The 25,548-nt window shown below is 37.1% G+C and overlaps 1 protein-coding gene and 1 non-coding gene across 2 annotated transcripts in view; one reads left to right on the forward strand and one right to left on the reverse strand.

The window, feature by feature from the left end:
- Nucleotides 1-14,899, forward strand: part of LOC140163509 (neurofibromin-like) — a 178,002-nt gene extending 163,103 nt beyond the window's left edge. The window contains 11 exon segments of the mRNA XM_072186823.1: nt 327-444; nt 2,170-2,310; nt 3,061-3,266; nt 4,082-4,143; nt 4,531-4,750; nt 5,593-5,736; nt 6,606-6,823; nt 7,895-8,432; nt 10,571-10,668; nt 11,521-11,707; nt 12,918-14,899. Coding sequence (XP_072042924.1) covers nt 327-444; nt 2,170-2,310; nt 3,061-3,266; nt 4,082-4,143; nt 4,531-4,750; nt 5,593-5,736; nt 6,606-6,823; nt 7,895-8,432; nt 10,571-10,668; nt 11,521-11,707; nt 12,918-13,247 — 2,262 coding nt within the window. The 3' untranslated portion in view covers nt 13,248-14,899.
- A 3,149-nt stretch (nt 14,900-18,048) lies between these two features.
- On the reverse strand, nt 18,049-18,121 carry Trnai-uau (transfer RNA isoleucine (anticodon UAU)). The gene has a single exon. It is a non-coding gene; the product is annotated as a tRNA-Ile (tRNA).
- Between the last annotated feature and the right edge of the window lie 7,427 nt (nt 18,122-25,548).

Genomic DNA, 25,548 nt, shown 5'->3' on the forward strand with positions numbered 1-25,548 from the left:
ATGTAATTGGTCAGTGTTAATCATTCTGAAACCTATACTCCTCCTGTATTATAGCTTCACCTATATCTTCCCAACTGGAGTGACTATTTCAAATGGAAGTTACCTAACGGTCTATTCTACTTGAAATTCATACTCCCTTTATGGAAGACTTTAGCTAAATATTCCACAGGGGTAGTGTGGATTTTAAATGGAATAGCCCAATGCCATGCTTGTACAGTAATAAAACCAAGCCAACTTTGGTAACATTGTGCTCCTGTTACTTGATTTGGCCACATAAAATAAGTCGGGAGGTGATCTCATCAGATTTTTTTAAATTTTTTTTCCAGATTCTTGACAAGACCTGCTTGTCTCCAACACCGACACTGGAGAAGCATTTGATGTGGGATGATATCGTCATCCTTACTAGATATTTACTCATGTTATCATTCAACAACTGTTTAGATGGTGAGTACATGATCTTAGATTGTCCTTAACCCAAACACCTCAGGGCTTTTTGACGAGGAAGACGGAAATAAGGAAGGAAGGAAGGAAGAAAGAACGAAGAAGAAGAGAAACTTTTTTTAGGTGCAGTTTGAATCACGACCCTCTGGGTGCTAGACACGTGCACAGGGACCTCAATCGCATCATGTGTGTTAGCTGCACTTGCAGATGCTTTGTGGATTGAGCTTTATTCACTGTCGAAGTGATGATGTAACAAGATTAATTACCATAGCAATAGATGAATACAAATTTTGAATAAATCGCCCTGCACTACAATATTCACACAGTACCTATCCATTGAACCATAGATGTCAAAGAAATGCTAATCACCCGCAGCTATAAGATTAGTATCACTGAAAAGAGCGGTATTGTATTAAATCTACGATTGCAGACATACACAGGTCATGCGTGCATCCTGCTTGTAGTGCAGGGCGACCTATTCAAAAATTGTATTCATTTGTTGCTATGGTAGTTAATCCGATTATTACATAACTTTGACAGCAAATTGATGTTTGGTTCATTTAGGGTTAGAATAGAATGGGTAAATACATTCTGAAACAATATCAGGGAGATAGTTTAATTGAAATATGTCACACATTAAAGGAATTTAAATCCAAGGGTTACAAGTTTTTCGCTTAATTAATTATGCTAATTGAAGCTTCAAACAAATTTTATTATATACTTATTGTTCCTGTGAGTCTTAAAAGACTCACAGGAACAATAAGTATACAATTCAAGGATTCACAAGTTTTAATTATGCCATTAGTCCAATATTGAAGCTATAGAAAGATGCTCAGAGCATTTCCTGATTTCCACAAAATGTCCTTCCAACTCTTAAGCTGAATTTATACTCGATCGCTTTTGCAGAAAAGCGATTTTCACGCATGCTCAATGTTTACTTACATTTCCAGAGCGTCAAGCCGATCAATCGATTCAAATCGCGGAGGCAAAAACGACGTCGCTTTTGCAAGTTGAAGAAATCTCAACTTCCCAGCGATATCGCTTGACACGTGAATGCGTCAACCAATCATATACAACCAACTTGATCTATTATTTTGCTAATTAATTTACCTTTCTCGATTTTTAACTTTTGGTGATGAATTAATTCAAAGCAATAATTATTGACAGCAACTGATGTTTTAAAAATGTATTTTGTGGCATTTAGAATATTTTATTTGTCGTCTGCAATCGCTATCGCCGTGATAAGTATTTATGCAAAAGCGACAGACGATGCATCGCAAAATTGGCGATTGCAAATCGCTTTTCAAAAGCGATTAATCGCATCGCTTCGCGATCGAGTATAAATTCAGCTTTAGGTCATCCACCAAGAATGAAAAATGATCAATTTTGCTTTAAAAATCATAAGAAAGCCTGATTTTGGCCCAAATTTCAAATATTTTTGATGAAGTTGTTCAAAAATTAAAAAAAAAAGGGCTTTGATATTTATATCTTGTTTTTAGAAATGAATATTTTTTCTTACTCAGATGATCTCACAGATGGATTCATCAAGTCATTTCCATTCTAAATATGTATACTTTTATATACTTTAGACCAACAATTTCTAGGTTATGAGGCCTAAAAATGTCCATAATTCCAGGGTTAAGACCACCCTTAAACGCACCACTAATCTTACAAATGAGAAGTTTTCCACTCATTGTACTGATAATCTTGTCGTTGCATTATTTTCAGTTGCAACCAACTTGCCAGCGTTGTTTCATATCATCACTCTGTTGGTTTCTACGGGACCTCTTCCTCTGCGGGCTTCCATTCATGGTCTCGTCATCAACATACTACATTCATTATGTACATGCTCACAACTCAAGTTCAGTGGTAAGTCTCAGTTGCAGAGCACATCATAGCTTCAAAAACTTTAGTAATATTATAACAGGACCTGCTACCACAAAATTAGCATAAAGTCGCAAGTTGGTAGTTTCAAAACATTCTGGCTGCTGAGTTGATGTTCATTGTTTGTCACACACCTGTACAATCAAGTTAGTATGTTCCTTTGTTAATGACCATTTGTGCCTACTTTATTACTTTTCTATTTTATTACTAGTGATGAAAATTACAAAAAATATTTGGCTATGCATCCACGGTCTTAGCTTGAGATTGAGGTTTGCCCATCATTTGATTAAAATTGCCTGTCCTAATTTGACCTTTAAAACATTAAACCAGCCTTCTACAGTCCATTGGGTATTCAAAGAGCTCAAATATGTGTTGCTAATGCTATGTATTGCTTTGTTTTGCAAATCTAGTCTACTAAAAAGACCAACAACCTTTCTCAACACCTACAATTATAATGTAGCATCTGTCAAAGGCATTAATTTTGCCCGTCCCAGGGGCAAACTTCTTGTTTAATATGAGGGGCAGACAGGCGGCTAGCTAAGACACTGCATGCACCTTTAAAGCAAAAATATAAGAGATAAACTTTGATTAAATTTGATCAGTTTCGCTAACGAGGCCCGGGAATTGGACTTAGGACCTCTGGTTTACAGAGATACCATATAATGTTTTTAGATTTCAGTCATTTGTGAAACGTGTCTTTGAATTACTGAGATTTCTGTTTTTTCTATTCCTTAGATGAGACCCAGAAAGTGCTGCATCTGGGCCTGATTGAATTCACTCTTCCCAAGTACTACCAAATGTTTGGTATCAGCAAGGTTAAATCCGCCGCAGTCACAGCATTCCGCTCCAGCTACAGGGAGAGACCACAGGGCCAGAATATGGATAGTATGCCGTTGACTGCGCTAGAGGCTATCACTGATGCTCTGCTGGAAATTATGGAGGTGGGTTTCTTTATTGTAGTGATTTGGTGACCATTACTTCCATAAAACCAAGAAAATTGTTTTAATAATTGTGGAATTCTGTCACAAAAGTTTGAATTTTGATGATACTTGATTGATGCTGTCATCAGTAGCAGAATATTTAATAACATTTGGCCAAAGCCAGGCAAAGCCCAATAGTGCTCAGAGGGTACTTAATTAAAGGGATGCCAACCGAATATGGCGGAACAGGTATATGGGAAGAGGTCTGAGGAAAACCGGAGCACCCGGAGAAAAAATATTGACCAACTCTGTTGGACTCAATTCATTCTAATATCATTGTGTTGTAATTATCTTCTGTACTTTTTTGCAATACTTTCACCCATAATTGGGAGAAATTCCTTCTTTCAATTGAAATCTTTGTAGTAATGTTTTGACTAACTGACTGAAACTGGTATAAATCAAAATCACATCATGGGAGGGTTCTCACATTATGAAGGGTTGTAGCTATGCTAGTCGGCGCCAGTCAGCTCTAACTGCCACTAGCATTTGCCGACAAGCACTTAATGCACAGAATTTAGTAAATATCAAAAAACTAAAATATTTCACATACACATGCATATAAAACTGCAATTTTGCAGTAATAGACATAGCCATAACATTTACTCGATCGTTCATAATAGTCATTGTTGTTCCATGAATTAAAAATTTATAGTTAACACAGTTTCATTAATGGGTTGCACACTAACGCATGACAGGTGTATTCTGGATAGGAAAATTAGCCGGCACTCAACTTGGTCTGGTTACAACCCTGACGACATGTTTCCTTTCTTTTCTAGGCTTGTATGAAAGACATCCCAAACTGTAAGTGGTTAGAAGAGTGGACAAAGAAAACTAGGATGTGAGTATTGGAAAAAGAATAAATCGCAAAGTGATATAAATTTATCTGAGTTCAAATTTGGCATGCATAGAGTATCTTAAAGCTATGGGAATCAGTTTTGATTCTGCAAGATATACCCAGTGCAACTCGCCCACATCAAGTATGACAAGCTCTAAAGTTTCAAAAATCAGACTTGAAAGAAAAACCCACAGACAAGAAATTATACAGACAATCTATCAAAAGACAAAGTCCCCATAAAAATATGTGGTGATGCTGGGACTTTACCTGCTGGTGATTGGTCTGTATAATTTCTCGTCTGGAAATACTGATGAGAGTATTAGTTAGGTGTTCTAATCCCCTGATATATATTCCAGCAAAATTAAGTAAAACTTCCTACTTCCTCCTCAGATTTGCACTCAAGGAGAACCCAGCGTTACAACCTCGTGCTATGGTAGTGTTTGGTTGTATCAGTAAGCAGACGGCTACCATACTCAATCACATAATCTATCTACTCAAGCTGCTAGCAGGTGCCGTCATGGCCGTCAAGGAACCCAGCTCCACCAGTAGTTTACTACTCATTGAGTCTATAGTCATAGCGTTGACTAGGCTACAACCTCTTCTTCCACATGTGAGTAATTGTTTTTGGAGAAAGCGATGACAATAGTACAACAATCAAGGAACCCGGCTTGTTCAGTAACATGCTTCTTTAGACCTGAAGCTTTTCCTCTTTTTAGCGGATTTCAGCTTTTTATGTTCATCAAATTTATGTGTTTTCTTTTATTTACAACCCAATTTGAGCCATTTTACGCTGTTTTCAGCGTTTTTCATAAAAGGTTAGTTTCAGGTCTGCTTCTTATGCTGTGTTTTAAAGAAGTTTACTTGTATGGAGTATGTTTGTCATTGCTCTGTAAATAGACACACAACCACTTTTTCAAGTTCTTGAGTTACCACATTCAACCGAGTTCAAACTCCAGGGAGTTAAAAGAGCTGTTTCAAGAGGGCACTTATTTTGCTCTGAAAGTGAAAAATTTACATTTTCCATGCAAAACAATATATCATGATTGAAATAAAGAGATTGTACACAAATATTACAGCCATTAAAGTTTCAATATCAGGATGGTTTTCTGTAACTTAGTCAATTTTGTTAACCAATTATATGATAAAAGTGCATTAAATTGAGGCGCTTAAGGTGCAAGTTAGAAGAGTCCACAGGGGTGTTTATAATTAGGGAGGGGTGCAAATTAGGTCGAATACAGTATCAAGCTCGTGTCTCAAAGAAGATGTGTCCTAACTTACAGTGTACATATATTAATGGCAAACCTCATTATGCTAAACCAACCCTTTCTTGCTAGTTCTTGAGTTATATAGTATTAGTTAATGATGCATAACTTGTGAAATTGATGTCTGAAGCATCTTATTCTGCGTCTTTCCAAACTTGCATTTATTGTAACACCTATTTCTTAATTGCAGAAATGCCATCTCCTTCACAAGTTGTTGTTCTGGGTAGCTATTGCCGTATTACAACTGGATGAAGTCTCTCTGTATGCTGCTGGTCTGGGGCTACTGGAACAGAACATACATACCCTAGATGCTCATGGGGTCTTCAACAATGAGGTAACAATGTATGATTTGAATACAAATAAGCCCAATTGTAAAGTACACCTAGCAAATTCAAGGTTAACCCTAACCCAACCAGGTCTCACTAAAGCACACTATTAGAACCACTGCTCATGCATGCATTCCTCGTGATGCAATCAGCCTAAGTCGGATATATACCCAGGGAATTGATGGCCGGGCGAGCGTGACCCCCGTGGCTACAGGCCGGTGATCTTCTGTGTGGCATGCGAGGGATCCGAAGTTCAAGTCCCTTATTTTTCGTTTCTACTTTCCCTTCCGATAGCAAAAAAGCCATGGGTACAGTTAGGGTTAGGTTTAAGTTTAAATAAAAGCAAGATTCCTGTTTCAAAATTTGCGTCCAACATGTAAATATGCAGTGCCACTGACTTGCTGCTCCCAGTTGCAAATATATGCTTGCAGCAAGCGTATAGTATCCCTATAAGGAATTCTGCTTCCTATAGTGAGAATTCCAATCAAATGAACACAGCTTTCAATACTACTGTGACAATATTTTGCGCACACTGCGCGATGTAAGCCAGTGTGTGCGACTGTGCGTGAGTAACGCGGAAGTGAATCCAACCCACTGAAGTTATTTTAGATCAATGTTTCAACCATGCCAACGCACTTGTGATTGGTTAACATTGTATCCATGGTTGTGCGTTTGAAATACGCAATATACGATCGCGGTTGGATCAAGTACAGCTGTTGAAAGCTGCGATCATTCAATTGGAATTCCTACTATAGTTAAGTTACTACTTATCACTTACAAAGTGCTACGTGTATATTTATATCATTGTCTCACTTGAACTGCTCACTTTTACACCACACCTTCTGCATATTAATCTAAATCAACATCAATTTGACAGAGTCCGGAGCAAGTGCTGATGGCTGTACGAGAGCCGCTAGAAGAGTGGCATTTCAAGCAGATGGATCACTCAGTAGGATTAAGATTCAAATTCAACTTCAATTTTGCGTTGGTGGGACATCTCCTCAAAGGATTCCGCCATCCTAACAATACAACGATATCAAGGACGATACGAATCCTGAACATGATGCTGGAGATTATCGCCAAGCATAGGAATGTGTAAGTACCTAGTTTGTCCTTCAAATACTTGTATAAAAGAAAATATCAAAGGACAAAATAAATACGAGATAGCAGCCACAAACAATGAGATATTCCATTTGAATCTACACAGCCTGTATGGAAGATAGGACCTTAAGGTTATTAATTATTTTAAACTGTTGTGATTTGGTAGTTCACAGCATCTGACGAATGGTAGTGAGCTTTGGCAAAAACTGCATTGCTCAATTCATAGCGAGCGTATAGAAGAATTAAAATATCACAGATATACTTTTATAGGTGCTGCGGTTCTTAAGTTACGTTGCAAAGAGGGCTGAAACAACAACACTTTTGTAAAATGTACATAACTCATTAACAACAATAAATTAAGCAAGTTTGCAAAGTATACGATTTGTAGAATGAACTTTTGCAAAACATCAAGGTGTTAATCTTCAATAATATATTGATTTAGATAATGAAAATCGATTTTTAGGTTGCTTCGACCAACAATACCTCGTCTACCCTTAATCTCTAACACAGGGTGTGTAGATTTCAAATGGAGTCGCCCACTCAGGTAGTCCCATTTGAAATTCTTACTCCCAGTGTGTAAGATTAAGGTCATGTTTGCCATAGGGGGTGTGTGGATTTCCGTTGGAATAGCCCAATATTGGAGTAAAAAGGCTAGAAGATTTAATACGTCAACATAAATTCATGGAATATGGCCAAATTTGTAATTTTGGGCCGGGTCCTTGGGAGTCAGGAGGATATGGTATATTTTGGCAGATGTGGTGGAGGAGTAGGCCTACATATGCCCCCTCCCCCTCACCTGTTATGGGCCTTGGTAACAGCAATCTCTCCACCCTCACCCTTGATCCATGCATGCACTATCATTTATCTACAATCAAGATCTAATTCAAATCGCAATAACGAGGAGGCAAGGGACAGTGCTCAACACCGTGATTGTAATATTTTTTTAAGCAATGGCAGTGATTCACATATTTCTGGAGGTCAAAGTGACAAATACATATTAAAAGTAAAAAAATTATAATTTCTAAAATAACAGCATTGTTTATTTCCCCAATTGATTTATTACAGAGATATGTTTGATGTCAATGTAGAAAGTGTTCCCTACCTTGCCGCACTCTTGCCAGTCTCAGAGGAGGTGCGTAGTCGCTGCAGCATCCGCCGCGGAACGCAGCATCTCAACGACATCCTCGATATGGACAATTCCGTCTTCGTCACCCTCCCCATGCCAAAGACCTCCCCCAAGAAAGCTCGCAGTCCGGCCCACAAGGCCACTGCAGCGATCGCAGCAGCTGCTATGAAACCACAGAGGAGTCTTGACTCCTCGCTCCAAAGACAACCACCGTGCAATTCTGATAAGTCACCACTTAAACAACATAAGAGTCTAGACTTGCCGCAGCCTGGCACAATAAGACCACCACGTAGTGTGGAGACGTCGCCAAGCTCCGATAATGAGAGAAGGCATAGATCGGAGAGAAGGACAAGTGGTAATGTGGTGGTACCACATGCAAGGACTGAAAGAAAAGTGTCAACTCCATCAGAGAATGTGTTACTAAATGAAGAGGTGCTTACTGATCCACCTATCCAGGCTCTGCTACTCACAGTAATGGTAAGAAAAATGATTACAAAGAACAATTATTGCACAGGCCACAATTAGGCCTAAAAAGAAAAATTGTTTGATTGGCGTAACATTAAAAAAAATTAGGGTCGGTCGGTCTGCATTTTTTTTTAACACACATTTTATGCTGTAAATTGCTTTTTTTCTTTCTTTTTTTTAATATTAGGTTTTTTGTTTTTTTAATTTAGATTTTTTTAAAAAAAAAATAAGAAAAAAAGTCTAGTTTCGGGCCTATTTTTAGGGTCAGCCGGGTTACGCCAATGAAACAATTTTTTTAGGCCTTAGTGTGCAATCTGAGGAGGTAGATTTTAGATGAAGCAAGTCAAGTTTTTCCACACGAAGAAGTATTACTGATGATCAAATTTGGTCCTATCTATCATATTGTCAATTTTCTCTATCTTCCAGCCACTTTGGTGCATAATCGGAATGGGCTGGCTATTTCTGTTGAAATCCAAACACTCCCTGTGAAAGACATGACCTTAATCTCCCACACAGAGGGTGTAGATTTCAAATGTAGTCACATATTCGGGTAGCCCCATTTGAAATTCACACTACCTGTGTGGAAGATTATTCATGTCTTCCATAGGGCACACCGACATCGCCTGGCTAATACTGTAAAACACTTTAATTTCAAGGCAACTTTATTTCGTGAATCAAAAAAAAAAAAAAATTAGAAGCTCAAAATGCACTGTATTCCCTGTCAAAGTTTCCGAATTCATAACCTCAATTTTCTCTTGTTTTCGGGTAGAATTTTCATCTTACCTTTCCCAACAGAATGTTGCAATTAATTTAGAAACTAAATATGTCGGTTTTATTCTCGGAACTTAAATGCAAACTATGAAGAAAATTATTTTAATTTGCGAACTTTGACCAACACGTTTTACAATGGACTCAATGGAGGCTGCCATTTTGGATATATCCCACCATGCCTTTGTACATCATGGAAACTTAGTTTTATTTTAAAACTTTATTTTTTCATCCTACAACACTAAACAATAATACTTTCATCATTTTAAGGTGTGAACAAAATATTTAAAAACATTCAGAAGTTATTTTGACACAAATGATGCGAGGGAAAGGAAACTTTTGCCAAAAACGCCAGAGTCACTACTTTCAACATGAAAGCAAATCAATCCTCCAGCAAAATACGTGAAAATTAAAAGTTTTTTGGAATTAATATGATCCTTCATTGTCATGTTAATGATGTTACAAGGTAAATGACTAACAAATAATAATTTATGCCATAACATTACGATATTATGGTTAAAAATAGTAATATTCAAGATTTAATTGGTTAAGTTAGGGTTGCCAAATTCGGCACCAGTTACAAGTGTATTTTCACAAATGTAATTTCGCTGCAATTTAATTTCGCGAATTGGAGGTATTCGCGAAATTAAATTGCTCGCGAAATTAACTTGTTTTACAGTAATTACTTTGTCAGCAGAGATACTAAAATAAATACCCGGGATCGATACACATGAATTTGCTATGCACAAGTTTGATATGAGAAGAAAATCTTTGGATACCGGGGTAGAAAATGATGAATATCTCCCGTAAATGATTTTGTATAAAGAAACCAGATGTGGTTCCTTGCACTTGAATATATATTTTGAACAGATATGATAGTCGTTAGCTTGCGTCTTGAGAGAGTAGCTTGCGTATTGAGTCAAAAACTGACAATAATTCTGATTTATATGTGCCGAATTATATAGCGCAGTGTATAGGCCAATCGTGGAGGTAATCTAAAAGCATATGACCTATGGGGTACCATGCTTGACTAACACACAGCGAGGTCAGTCACCGAGCTAATCGGGGCTATTGTCAGTAGCCTTAGTCAGATGTCCTTTGGCCCATTATGCGACTAAAAACTATTAAACAGGTCGATACAAAATGGCCATGCGTGGCGGTGGATTCAACTTACCATGGCGATTTCTGCCATGAAGATATCGGGGCGATGACACTGTGTAGGGGATATTTGGATTTCAAACTGGAATAGTTCAATTAGTCAGAGGCAAGCCTTTTGTATGAGTATCTATCCTAGTAGAGCAAGTCAAGTCTTTCAACATGAATGTGTAACAAAAGCTAACCGAGTCTTGTTCCTATCTGACCGTCACTGTCTTCTCTTACAGGCTACATTGGTGCGTAATCTGAATGAGCCAGAGTCAGGCATCTTGTACGAGTATCTAGCTGAGGCCAGCCAAGTCTTTCCACAAGTATTTCCAATTGTGTAAGTATTTTGCTTGAAATGTGTTCATTTTGGTGTCAAAATTTGCCATACATATTATATAATCTTTTGGGCTACTAATAACATAGGATGTTCTCAGAAAAGGTCATAGTTAAAACTCTTGATATCATAACCCAAGCTATATGTGTACATTTAAATGATCTGACGATAAGTGAGTTTAAAAAGTAGTTTTAATTTGCTTGTGTCAAGTTGCATGGAAATGTGAAACAGGTGCTATGTACAGGAAGCCAAATAATTAAGGTACCAGTTACGTTCACCCCCTGTATATCCTAAACAACGGCAGCTATGTCATAATTGGAATAGCTGCATCTTTTAGCTCGAATTTAAGACCTCATTCGCTGAAATTGTGAAAGAAATAAAGACACAGTGATCCAAAAACCTAAGAAAGATGCAAATTTAAAAGTTGCAGTTTGCCACATTGCATGCCCTATTGATTTGTACACAAAGTGTTTGCGAGCAAGAGAACTAGCGCCGTGCTTTCATTGATTAGCATGAAAAACTAGCGTTGTACTTTCATTGATTAGAATACAAAGGTGCAACTATTTATTTTGTATCTTCATTAGGTTTTGGATTAGGTCTTAAATCAGAGCTAAAGAGTACAAGCAATCAAGCATTGGCTGCTTGTTTTAATTTTGACATATTTGTCTTTATTTAGTATATACATGGGTGAACACAACTGCTACCTTAATTATTTTGCTTACTGTATTTGTTAAACATTATTTTTTATTCAAAAAGGAAGAAACATACAACATTTCTGTTAATTGCACATGGTTATCGTAACCTGATTAAGTCTTTACTGTACACACCCTCTTCTCAATTCATTCTCCATTACAGACACCAGCTGTTAGATTCCAAGATAGTGAGTGTTCTCAAGAGTTGTCCAAATCAAGCTACACTGTGTGCTGTACAGAGCATCATTCAGAACACGCTAAATAGCGATGAGTGTCCACAGCAACAACCCAAGTATCTGCAAAGCATTGGGTTTGGTGGACTCTGGCGATTCTCAAGTCAGTTTGCACAGGTGAGTGAAGAATAAGAATGGGAGTGAGTCCCGATAATTTGAGTCCCCCTCCCGAGAACCCTATTACCCGGGCAGGAAATTCCCTTCCGGGTACCTGAAATTAAATTTGTTTTTTCAATGCATTTTGAAATCATTAATAGAGTATGACATGAATACAAATTATCAATTTTCATATTAAAAACACAAGACATCATGTAATTTTTTTTAGGTCAACCATGAATGATCCTAGCATTTAGGTCTAGGTCCAGGGACACTACAAAACCGAAAAAATAAATAACTTAAAAAAAAAAAGGGTTTTTTTTGTAATTGTTTTTTTTTCAATTTCGGGTACCCGGTTACCCGCCCGAAAAGTGTGCCGGGTACCCAAAAATCACACCCCTAGTGAAGAACCCTTTACATTGTTATTTTTGTTGCTGTTGTTGGACTGATTTCCAAAATTGGGACAAGCACTGAAAAAACAGTGTGTGACTTGGATTCAAAAACTACTTTCCAGGTACAAAGACAGCATTTGCAATGATATTTACATGGAGATATCACAGTTTTACCCTGGGAGTAGACAGTTAAACAAAAATATATTTCCCATGTCAAAATGTGGTATATGCTATACTTTGATCAGTTCATAATCTGCAGACCTTATAACATCAGCGGATTAATATCAAAATATTTTATTTTGTGAATTGTCTCATGACATCTCTCCAGAAGCATCACAATTTATTAATTCAAGTCCTATACTTTGTCTACATTCTTTAACACACTAAATTTACAAAGCCAGGTCAACTAATAGCACTCTTAACACTGGTCTACTTTTCTGCGTAGTGGTAAAAGCCCACCTATTACCAGCTGATCAAACTATATGTTGTTTATTTACATAATACTGTGTTTTTACTTGGAAGGGAAAGCTCTCATTAAAGGGGAATCAGCAGGGATGTACTGGGGCCACCGAGCTGGGGAGGGCAAATGTCCAAATGGTCCTGCTGACCAACTGCAAAATTGACTGTCAGGAAAAATGCTGAAAATGTGCAATTTTAAGGCTAAAATGAGGACAGATGTGGCTTAAACTAGGCCAAAGTAAGATACATATTACAACAACTTTTGATCAATTTTGAGCTGGGGGGACAACTTGCCCCCTCCTCGGTCGTTACAACTCAGTGGGTTGGTGTGTGTAATATGTTAACATATAACCTTCAGCATTTCTTATATTGTCTTACAGATGGCCCAGATTCGTAGCAATGCGGAACTGTTCGTCAATTTCCTGGAAGCTCTAATCGACCAGATCAGCCCTCCAGATGACAGATCCTCCAGCTCGTCTCGCAGCAGCAGTTTACGTGGTGCGCAAAACTTGACAGGTGCCAGTCTCTCTAGTTCCCTCTCCTCATTGGACACGCATCACACCCGAGTAGACATCGATCAACTAGATTTGTCGTCGTCCCTCGGAGCAGGGCGCTCTCGGCACTGCTCGGCCAATCAGGTCCCTAAACAACGAAGCATGGGCAGCTATACCCCACAAAGAAGGAGTGCCCTATCGGCTGAAGACAGGTAGCATTGGCTTGCTTACACCCCTGTAGGTAAAAATGGAACAGTCTGTATTGAAAATTTGTATCAATGAATATTCATGTAAGTGTAAAGTTTGTAGGAATGTCAGCCTTGAAGCAGAACAAAGTTTGAGGTGAATATGATACATACATGTAGAAGCATGCATCTAAAGAAGTTGGCAAAAATCAAATGTGAAACTACCGGTATATGCAGTTCCTTGTACACAATTTGTAGGCAATGAACTCACAATGTTTCTGACCTTATAAACATTCAACCAAAGTCACAGCTGGTTACTAGTGGTTCTAAGGCCCTCTTAATTTAATAATTTGTCTCAACGCCCTTCCCAAGTTAAAAACCTAATGCGGAATGCAGGTTTTTAGGGTTTTTTTAATATGTGGGACAAACTTTTTGACAAGAATATACCACCTTTTCATCTCTCAAGGAGGTTTCACTGTGTAGTCATTGAGATTGAATTTCATTGAGATTTACGATTTAGGCTATTTTGACATATGACGATGTTAGACGTGTGATTTTTGTGTTGTGGATTTGGAAGAAGAAAAAAAAGAAATTTACTCAATCCTGCGGGAATAACATGCAAAAAGCAGGCGATTTTACTAGTGCAGGGGCTTTGAGACGAACTGTTAAATTAAGATGGCCTTATTACTTGCTATATTTGCCCTCCCAGGTAATCAGGCAGTATCTGTGAACATATTACAGAACATATACTGCCTTTTGGTAGAGGAAATCATGTGCAGTCTGCTCACAAAGTCAAATTGCTGCATCTACTAGTAAATTACATAGCAGATACTACACTTTGATTTGGGAGGCTAATATTTGGAATCAGTATGCCCTATTCGCAGATCGCACTGTCATCTCTGCCCGCAAAGTGTGCTGTGTGTGCATAGGCCTGTCAAACTTTGCAAAAGCCTTTTGGCGCATTGCTAGGAACGGCGAGAAACTTAAACACATTTTGCGTGTGTGTTTGCAGGGAGAACCTCGTTTTGGTAGCAAGATGGCGGATCCGTGCAAAGCGGCTGCCTCAGCGTGTTGGCGTCACTACCATATATCAAGGCGAAAAATGGTATAGTTTGTGTAGTTCAGTATTATCTTGAACCTTGTTCTGCTTCATGACATCCGTATTGACTCTCCCCCATTGTGGAGCACCTGAAAATAGGCTGTGTATATTTTTAGTGAAAGTGTATAATACAAAGAAATACCTGAGCAAATGTGTAATGAAATATTTATATAACCCTGAATGTGTACAAAAGAATGGGTGAGATGATAGAACACCAATGTGTTAACCCCTGAGCACTACCTGCCGATCTAACATTGCCTCTGATTGGTCAATTATGTGATATCTACACTTTAGTCACCAATCAGAACGGAGCTTTGCCAATATTTCACCCCAATTTTTGTGTGTGGTGAAATTATTCTTACAATGTTGCTGATTGGTCCAATTGATAATGAAAACTTCTTTTTGACCAATAGGCAGGTAGTTCTCATGGGGTTAATTGTTATTTTTTACTCCCGTCGAAATGTGTTGTCCATCCCGTCACCGTATCCCCTACCCCCACCTTTGTTACATAAAATTGAATTCAATATTGTGTACAAATGTTGTTTTTATGAAAGGAAGCTATTTGCTAGTTTGATTGAAAATACTGGAATTTGGAATATATAGGAATGTACCATGCACACATTAAAGATTTTGAACATTCTGTAAAAGTGGAAATTTTTGTGGAATATTAATTTCGCGCTCAACACACCTACTGTGAAAATTAAAATGTGCAAATATGTTTAATATTTTTATGGATAGGTCTATGTACAAAACCTCAAAATCACAAATTTAAAAACAAGCAAATTAGTACAAAAACAGTATAGTAAAAATTTCATTGGAATCAACACAACTTCCAACAACTGAACGTGATCCTACTGCGATTGTATATATTTCAAAGTACGGACAACCTTGCATACTAAATGAAAATACTAGCCAATCACGAGTAAGTTAGTTCACTTCCGCGGTATGCATACACAGGCATTCATCATACAATGTACGAGGACAATCTTCTCGCGGTTGGCAGCTGTGTTCATTCAAATTAAACTTTAGTATAAAGAGTCTGCCATCCGCCATGCTTGTGTGTTGCTAGTGGAGGGCAAACTAATGTACCTTTATATTATTTGGTCATGCACCCAGGTAACTGGGTTTTAAATCGGGGAAAAAATCGTTGGGCAGGAAAAACCTCCTATGTGTCATTGGCCCCTGAACATGTTTAAAGCAAAACCTCTTATGTAACCTGTTGGCAGTTTTGTTTTAAGGGCCAAAAGCGCATACAAGGTTTTTCCTGCCCAACGATGATATGTTTGTAATGTTCAAGCTTAGAGATGAGCTTGTCGTTTGTGCCCGTATGTTGACACTACGGACCACAATGGCCTCATCCCAATGGCATAGTTCAATAACCTCAATTAAACAATCATAGTGAACAATTTGACCTCATGTTGCAGAGTATGAGTTTTTGTTCCCAAATTTACAAAGGTCATTCAATGAATGTACAAATGTATTGGAGTTAAAGAACTGTGCTCTGATAGATGAACATGTTGTGGATCCTAGTGTGAAGATATGCTATTTTGGTTTAAATATGGCAGATTTACCACATCATTTCACACAGGGTTTTTCTGAGTTGCAACTCTTTCAAGTCTAATGGCACACACACATATTCTTCTGTGAGGTTAGACCTGTTGTTTCCTTATATTAACCCCCCCCCCCCCAGCACTACCTGCCGATCTAACATTGCCTCTGATTGGTCAATAACATGATATCTTCACTTTAATCACCTATCAGAATGGAGCTTTGCAAATAATTCACCCCAATTTTTTTGTGTGGTGAAATTATTCTAACAATGTTGCTGATTGGTCCAATTGATAATGAAAACTTCTTTTTGGCCAATTGGCAGGTAGTTCTCATGGGGTTAAAAGAAATAGAATTGCTGCTAACATGGAGAACCATGTTTTTAGGAGTGATGCAGTTCTTCTGGTAATATTCAATGATGAGTGAAGGTGGCTTATCTAAGAGAAAAATGGCTCCTACCGCTTTCCACCCTGATGTGGCAGTGGCGTCGGTGCGCACTTCATTGGACGCAGCCTCAAAACGCTGGCGTGCGCACGCTTAAAGATGCCGCATAGATGTGCAAGCGAAACAGCTGCCTCAAGGCATTGACATCACTGCCACATCAGGGTGAAAAATGGTATAGCTAGTAGGACTCATTTTCTCCTACAACCATTGAGTCACATACCCCATTTATGTTTAATTTATCAACTGCGTCAACAGTGTCATTGCAACTGCAAATTTTATCAAACATTATAGGTGCCATGCTATGATCCAGGTATTAGGCATCCGATAATTGGCCTGTGTTGATGTATATCCAGTCATGCCAGATTTCAGGATATCTCCTGACTCTGGAAAGATAGTTCAGTTTCCCTGTGTATATTTGTTATAGCCTTCAGCTTGCCCATTTATGTTAAAAGTACAAATTTTATTGTACCAATTTGTTACATGTCCTGTACCCCTTATGTTTATATAAAATGAATTTCTTAGCAGCACTGTGGCTTGACATGGCTGTTCAATGTGTATAGCTTATTCGCCGTAGAAGTAGTGATGTAACAGGATTAATTACCATGGCAATAGGTAAAAACAATGTATTGCCCTGCACTACAAGTAGGTTGCACTCATCACCTGTCATGTCTGTGTATGTGTGCAATCATAGATTGAATACAATACACTCTTTTCAAAGACACCAATCATACAGGTGTACGACCCTGGTCTTTATGCCTATTCTTTGATAATCAATGGTGTGATGCAGTGTTACTGTCTAGTCCAGGGCAATACATTCAAAAATGGTTTCCACCTATCGCTATGGTAATTAATTTTGTTACATCACTACTTCTACAGCGAATTGCCATCACCACTGCTTGGTGGTAATAGGATATGTTAGCCCAAATTTACAGGTGTACATTTGCAAACTGATTAATTTATGGCCAGAGCTCAGAACGTTGATTTTTGTAGAGCAGTGACGAACAAAAGACAACCATTATGTATTAAGTCTATTCATGATGACCTTGATGCCTAACATTTCTATTCTATCGGCCGAAAGGCAATGTGAAGTGCACAATTAAAGGAACACAATAGAAATATGCGGATTTAGGGTTTCTCTACCGGAAGTCAATTTGTGCCGAAATTCCTTCCCACAATGCAATAAGCGTTTTGCATAACAATAGATACAGTTCAGAGGTTAATCGATATTCTTTGTTATGCAATACGCATATTGCATTGTGGGAAGGAATTTCGGCACAAATTGACTTCCGGTAGAGAAACCCTAAATCCGCGTATTAGCATCTCATGAATTGCGCACCAAATATATTGATTAAACTAAAAGCTCCCCCATCCAGGGGAAAGAAGAACCACATATCGCACACTAGAACATTTTAACATGAAATTACAATGGAAATATAACATACATAGGCGTTTTGCATAACAATAGATACAGTTCGGAGGTTAATCAATGTTCTTTGTTATGCAATATGCATATTGCATTGTGGGAAGGAATTTCAGCACAAATTGACTTCCGGTAGAGAAACCCTAAATCCGCGTATTAGCATCTCATGAATTGCGTACCAAATATATTGATTTATCTAAAAGCTCCATCCAGGGGAAAGAAGAACCACGCATCGCACACTAGCACATTTTAACATGAAATTACAATGGAAATATAACACACATAGGCAGATAAACCAGAGGAAAAAACTCTGGAAATACCTGCCTGTGTGGGGACTTGAACCCCAGACCTTCGGATTATACATCCGATGCTCTAACCACTGAGCTATACAGACTGTCCCTGATAAACAGGGCTTAAGTGTGGTACTTATGGATAAGCGGTCAGGATAAATAGTACAAATAACACACAACACACCAGCGTGCAAGCAGGGGTAGCGCTAGAACTAAACACTCCAGTGTCAGTAGGGACCCCCGAACTTGCAGAAAATTAAAAAGTAGGGGGTCCGGAGTAGAGTTTGGCGAGTCCGAGTTACACAAATGCAGCACAAATAGTATGTCTGCAATAGCGCTAGATTGAAAAACTGGGGGTCTGCAGGGACCCCTGAACTTGCAGAAAATTTAAAAACAGGGGGTCCGAACTCTATTTTGGTGGGTCCGGGACCCCAAAAAGCAACCTAGCGCTACCCCTGCGTGCAAGGTCAATTTTAATAATGCTTACTTGCCAGCCTAATTTGTCATACAAGCAAGGGAAGGGCTTGCGCATCATAAACAAGATCAAAGAAATGCCCAAACATTACAAACTAGTGCACAGAATCAAGGGCGCACAATCAAATTAATGATGCTTAATTAAGTGCGCTATACCATTTTTCACCCTGATGTGGCAGTGACCTCAACACGTTGAGGCAGCTGTTTCACACACGCATCAATACAGGCATATTTAAGCGTGTGCATGTGTACGCCAGCGCTTTGAGCGAACACTAGCAGGGGCATAGCAAGAGCATCAGGGGCCCATGGACCAGGAGCAGTACGGGCCCTTTAGCCTACCTGGGCCAGGCTAAAATTTGGAGGCCCGAACTCACGTGCCGAGGAAGTCAGTGGCCAAGTTTTGGTTTGACTAAGGCCCATCTGTCCCAATGGTATAAAAATCCGGGCCTGCTCTCCATTATCAGCCCTTATTTAATTTTCGCTTTTGTGCTCGGGGCCCCTGAGCCCTCGGGGCCCATGGACTTCGTCCACCCTGTCCTCCCGCTTGCTACGCGCCTGAACACTAGCGATTTCACGCTGCACATTTCAAAATGCGAATTGACGTCACCACCACATCAGGGTGAAAAAGTGGTACAGTTTATAATGTTTGAATGTTTCTATGTTCCACAGTTTTAGATGGTGTGAGTTCATGTCTAGGAATTTCTTTTTATTATTTCTTAATGTTGATTTTAATTGATGAATCTTTGAGTTGATCCAAAGATAATATTACTTAATGTTATAATGAAATGTGACATGTTATGTGTTTTTATGTGTTGTTCTGATAGGGGTTGGTGTCCTCTGTTATGTATAACTATTACTATTGTATCATAAGGAGAGGTTTATTGTTCATATATTAATGTGTATTGTATTATTTCAAAGAAAAACTGTTGTTTTTATCAAGTGTTGTCGAATCCTGCCATGTTTATTATTATGCATTGGGCTATTCCAGTTAAAATCCATACACCTCCAATGGAAGACACTACCTTTATCTTTCACACAGGGAGTGTGAATTTCAAATGTAATTACCTGAATTGGTATCTCCATTTGAAATATACACCCCCAGATTAAGGTTATGCCTTTTATAGGGGGGTAAGGATTTCAAAAGGAATAAGCCCATTTTTAAATTGTGTTCATTATAATTTTTGCACCCAAATTCACCCTAGTATTACCAAATGTAGATAAGAAAAACAACTCAAGCGCCAAAAACACAAATATTTGTAGGTTTTATTCAAAGTGCAAAGAAATATTAAGATAATATGGTTTTGATGCAAGCATATTTTTTTGTTTAGTTGTCTGCACCTTTTCTTCCAAAAGTTCATATACACAGCTGAATTCCTCTTTGCAGAGTTCCATGTAGCTGGAGAGGCACTCTTTAGGTGTCCACACTCTACATTTTGGAAGTAGCAGGTTTCTTGACTGGTGCGTCCTAACTCCCTATTCCAGAAAAATACAACACAATTTTTTTTGGAATTAAACAAAATATTATCTTGTTTTGCCAAATGAAACAAAGAAATCATTATCCTTTACCGGTAGTTCTAACTGGCAATAAAAGTCAAATTTTAACATTTGGACAATTTGAGAAAAATGGGCCAAAAACATGCAATTTTGCATGTTTTCTTATAATTATAGTCACAAAATTCAAAGTCTTGATTATAGGCTAAAAGTGAGCTCAAAATTTTATTATTTTATGTTATTTTTGATATAAATTGGTTATGGAAAATATTAGAAAATGTGTTTTCCAAAAGTTAGAATGCATAACTTGCAATTAGTCTTTGTGCAAGTCTTTGGGCTTGATTGTCTTTTTTTTGCCCCTTATTTCCAAAAATTGACCAAATATTAGAATTTAACTTTCATTGCCAGTTACAACTATATAAAGGATTAGGATTTAGCTGCATTTCATTTAGCAAAACAGGATAATATTTTTTTCATTCAAAAAAATTAGTGCTGTATTTTTCTGGAATAGGGAGTAAGGTCATCCATATCTGATCCATGCAACCATCCAGTTTTAGAAGTTGGTTAAAAAGGCACTTTTTAAGAAATGGGGTATTTTTTTTTCTTCTACAAGTTTTTAACGAAATGGGGTTCATCATAATAATTGTGTACCAAAATGTGGTCAGGTTCCAAATAGGTTGGGTACCCCTGACTTAATCCCTATACTCCTCATCTTTGGAGTTTATTAAGATATTCCAGTTGAAATCCATACACCTCCTATGGAAGACATGACCTTAATCGCTCACACAAGGGGTGTAAATGGCGTCACACATGCAGGCAGGGGTAGCGTGAGCACAAAAATCAAAGGGTCCAATATTTAAGGGGTCCAAAGAGAATTTAAGGAGTCCATTTGTCCGAAATTCTAAACTTTGGAACTGGTCAAATATTCCAGTGAAAAATTAGATTTACTGATCTTTTATTCTTTTTAATTTTTACTGGATGATTCTCATACTGATTTATGCTTCCGTACATCGTAATATTAAGGAGTCCATCCGGTTTTTATCGAACCCTTTGGTCACTTTCAACTTGTGATTTAAGGAGTCCAAAATGGCCAAAATAAAAAAATAAGGAATTCCTGGATGCGCAGACTCCTTATTATGCAACCCCTGCATGCATGCAGGTAACCTTATTTGAAATTCAGACTCCCTGTGTAGAAGATTAAGATCATTGCCTTTCAACTGGAATAGACCAGTGGCATGTGCAAAATTTTGCTGATAAAATCATGCATTTTGAAAGAGATGTAGGTGCATGAACCCTTTTTTTTCATCATTTACAATGGTCCATTGAGGGAAACATGTGTCGAGCAGTACCCATTGATTTTTTTAAACAGAGAATTGGGGATTCAAGTTTGATTTATTGACATACTCAAGAAGAATCTTGGGTATAATTTGGTTCATCTCAAGTTTGGTAGTGACGCAGGTGCGTATTTCGCTCGCTGCAGTATCGAATCGCGCTCGTAAAGTTAAACGCCCTGATTGTACTCGCAGTCTCGCACGCACAAGGGCGGTTTGTCAGCACGCTTGCGGCGCAAACGCAAAAGAGCATTGACGTCACTACCAAACTTGAGGTGAACCAAATTATAGTACCAGCATTTTAAGGTGAAGTGTGAAACTGTGAAGGCTGAAGATGTATGTTCACATCTAGAACTTTATTTTAGAACTTGAAGCCATTTTGTAACATTTACTTAGGAGGGCGCCCTCAATATTTTTCAAAATGCTGTTTATTAGTACTACTCCCCATTCCAGAAAACTAATTTTTTTTGGATTAAAAAAATATTATCCTGTTTTGCTCAAATGAAACATAGCTCAATCCTAATCATTCATTTAGTCCTAACTGGAGATAAAAGAAAAAGTTCACTATTTTACTAATTTCTTGAAAAAAGAGCCAAAAACATGCATTTTCGGCATGTTTTCTGACAATCAAGTCACAAAAATCACAGACTTGGAACAAGTCTAAGCATTCAAAATCTTGAGCATAAGCCGAAATTTTGCTCTAATTTTCAATTTTTGTGTTACTTTAATTAAATGGTTGGTTATAAGAATGTAACATTCTTTTCCAAAAATTAGAATGCATAAACTGAAATTAGTCTTAGTACAAGTTGTTGGGCTTGATTGTCACAGCGTCTGAAAAACACCCTAAAACGCATGTTTTTGGCCCTTATTTCAAAAATTGGCCAAATATTAAAATTTGAATTTTATTGCTAGTTAAGATTAAGAAAAGGATTAAAGGATTAGGATTTAGCTACAATGTATGTTTCATTTGGCAAAATAATCCCAAAAAATTAGTGCTGTATTTTTCTGGAATAGGGAGTAATGCCCTGCGTTTTTCTTTGTATTGTCTCATCTGTTTGGGCCAAAATTAAAAGAGGACATATCTGACAGTGAAAACTAACATTTTGTAAAAAAATACAATTCTATTTCTTAGGGAAATGTTACAATATGGTTGTAACTTTTACACAATGCAAAGTTTCTTGCAGGAAGCACTATGTAAAGCCACATTATTTCTGTAGAGTGCGATTCACCATCTCTACCCCTTCAATAAAAAGTGTATAAGAGAGTGTTGATAATTATGTTGTCATGTGAATTTCTAAATGTATAATGTTATTAATATGTTATTATTAATAACAAAGTCATGTAATTTCTAAATGTTAAATGTTATTAATATGTTATTATTAATAACAAAGTCATGTGAATTTCTAACTGTAAAATGTTATTAATATGATAATGTTAATAACAAAAATGGCTTTTATTTATATAATATTATTGTACAGAACCGCAGCAACCAAGTGTGTATTGTCTTTGTAGATATATAGCTATAATTGGGCCGTTCCATATGAAAATTACACCCCCACTGGAAGATTTTGGAAATCCAACCAAATTCAACAATTTGAAGTATTTCAGATCCAACCATAAAGAGTGGAACAGGTGTGGGGAATTTTGGAATTTTAGACCAAATTTGACAAAATTCAACTGGGTTTTATATATTTTGACAATTTTCAGTTGGAATTTCACATAAAACAAGCGAAAATTTCCAGCTGGATTAACCATTGAGATTGTGAAATCTTCCACAGGGGGTGTGTATTTTAAATGGATTCGCCCATTGTGTTTTAGTCTTTGTCTATGGGCTGCCTTATCATAATATGTCAGCTTTTTGTGATATTACAAAAAAAAAATGAAATGTAATAATTGTATCACCGTCATGTATTGATTGTATAAGTACTTATATACACGGCATAATGTATTTTTGTAAAAGAAATCATGACATGAAATAAATATAGTATGCCCAAGAGCATCGGTAAATAAAAGAGCATAATGTTTATGAAAACAAATATGTTAGTGGTTTTTTTCTTTCTTACTTGTAGAGGAGTCGATTTAAGTAAATTTATGGGTGAACCTAGAAAAAATTTTAACACCAATGTTTTTGCTTGTGAGTGACTCTAAACACCCTCCTTAACAATATATCCAAAAAGGACAAACAAGGATATAGGGGAAAATGGTAATTTGCATATATTCACAATGGCCGCTAATGCAGGGCTCAAATTCAAAAAATTAAAAATCACAATCTATTATATTCCTCTCATGGAAAGAGTGTAGTTGCAACCCCAAAAGTGTGTCTATTTTTGTGATTACCTCATATGGTTATGTGCTTCTGATGAGTGAGGCCCTCTGGTAGATGCAGAATTGAACACTACTAATAATGACCAAACCAAATTTCAGCCAAGATATTACACATTTCTGCACAGTCGTCCTACTTTTTTGCATAAAGCAAAACAGGCTATTATATTAGGCCAATAAAGGGCATTTCAATTTGGTGTTTATAGATAGCTTTATGATTAGGCTCCAAAAAAAAAGCCAATTAGAAAAAAATATGTTTTTTCTGGAAAAACGTTGAAAAGCAGCCCTTTTTGAATGAAAGGCATTCATTGATAATGAATAAAAATGAAAGGCATTGATAATGAATTAAAAAATAGTACACAAAAGTGATACAATATAAGATATACAAAAAAAATGCAATCACAATTAGGAATTCATAGATATATACATTTTAACATGAAATGAGAACATTTGTTTTGAATTGTCTCAAAGACATATTTTCCATATCAGTTCGAATCATCATGATCATTGGTGATAAACTGTTCCAAATATGAGCAGCTCTGACGTGAAATGTACGCAATACAGAATTTATTAGTGTTGTATTTTGGAACAATCAATGTATATTAGACGAATGATTTCTGGTTACATGAGAATGAGTATTATGAATAAATTCAAACTGAGATGATAAATATGGACTAAGATTTCTTAAACATTTAAATGTAAGAATAAGCATATGATTTTTCCATCTGTCACTTAGTTTGATCCACCCTAGTGAGTTTAACATGTCTGTTACTGGAGTCCTAATATCAGCACATAGAATCGTTCTAGCTAAATAATGTTGTAAAACCTGAAGCCTTCTTTGATATTCAAGAGAAAAATTACACCACACTGAACTAGCATGATCAAAATTAGGGGTTACAAGAGCATTTGATAACACAACGAGAGTGTGATGTGGAAGACAATGTCTTCAACGCCTAATAATACCAATTCTTTTTGAAACATTTTTAGATAAATAATCAATGTGAGAGGACCATGACATATCATAATCAAACTTAACACCTAGATATTTGAAATCATCAACCTTTTCAATAATACAATTGTTGTATATAAGATTTACATTACTAAATTTATCTATGATATGATTGTTACCTTGCTACGTTACACGTTTGACTGCAAATGTGCTTGAAGATCTACTTCATTCTTAGCTCTACAAATCAAGGTTGTGTCATCGGCGTACATGACTATTTTGCAATCCACAGTGGATGCTAAACAATTTACAAATATTATAAAGAGCAATGGCCCTAAAATTGATCCCTGCGGAATACCTATATTGATATCTTCAAATTTTTAAAGAGTAGAATTTACATTAACAGCCTGAGATAGCTTGAGATCTGGACCAAAATAGTTCATTACCATTTATGTCATATCTGCTCAGTTTATCAATAAGTATATCATGGTTTACCACATCAAAAGCCTTTTTTAAATCAAGAAAGATCATACCTGTAGCATATCCATTATGCATATTATTTAAAACAAAATCTTGGACATCAAGAAGAGTTGTAGTCGTTGAATGATTGGCACGGAAACCAGATTGTGCACTTGAGAGAATAGTTGCATCATTTAAGTACTCATATAATTGAGTGAGCTAACTTGACTGCTTACCAAACAAGATGAAAGAAGAGATAACCACAAAATATGACAACTCAGATGGAAGTGTTTTCAACATAAATTCTTTAACATTTAGGTATTATTGGTGTCTTCTAGATGATTCCCTGAATCTAGATCTCAGTGCACAAAATTGATACAAGTTGACATAATCAAGTCCTATACTCTTAGAATAAGGACACAGACCAGTTGCATTCATATTTGACTAAATGTGGCACGATACATTAATCACTGGGATTATGAGACCTTGAAGCACCTGAATTTCCCAC

The sequence above is a fragment of the Amphiura filiformis genome, chromosome 11 (genome assembly GCF_039555335.1).
Source record: "Amphiura filiformis chromosome 11, Afil_fr2py, whole genome shotgun sequence".
Taxonomy (NCBI): Eukaryota; Metazoa; Echinodermata; class Ophiuroidea; order Amphilepidida; family Amphiuridae; genus Amphiura; species Amphiura filiformis.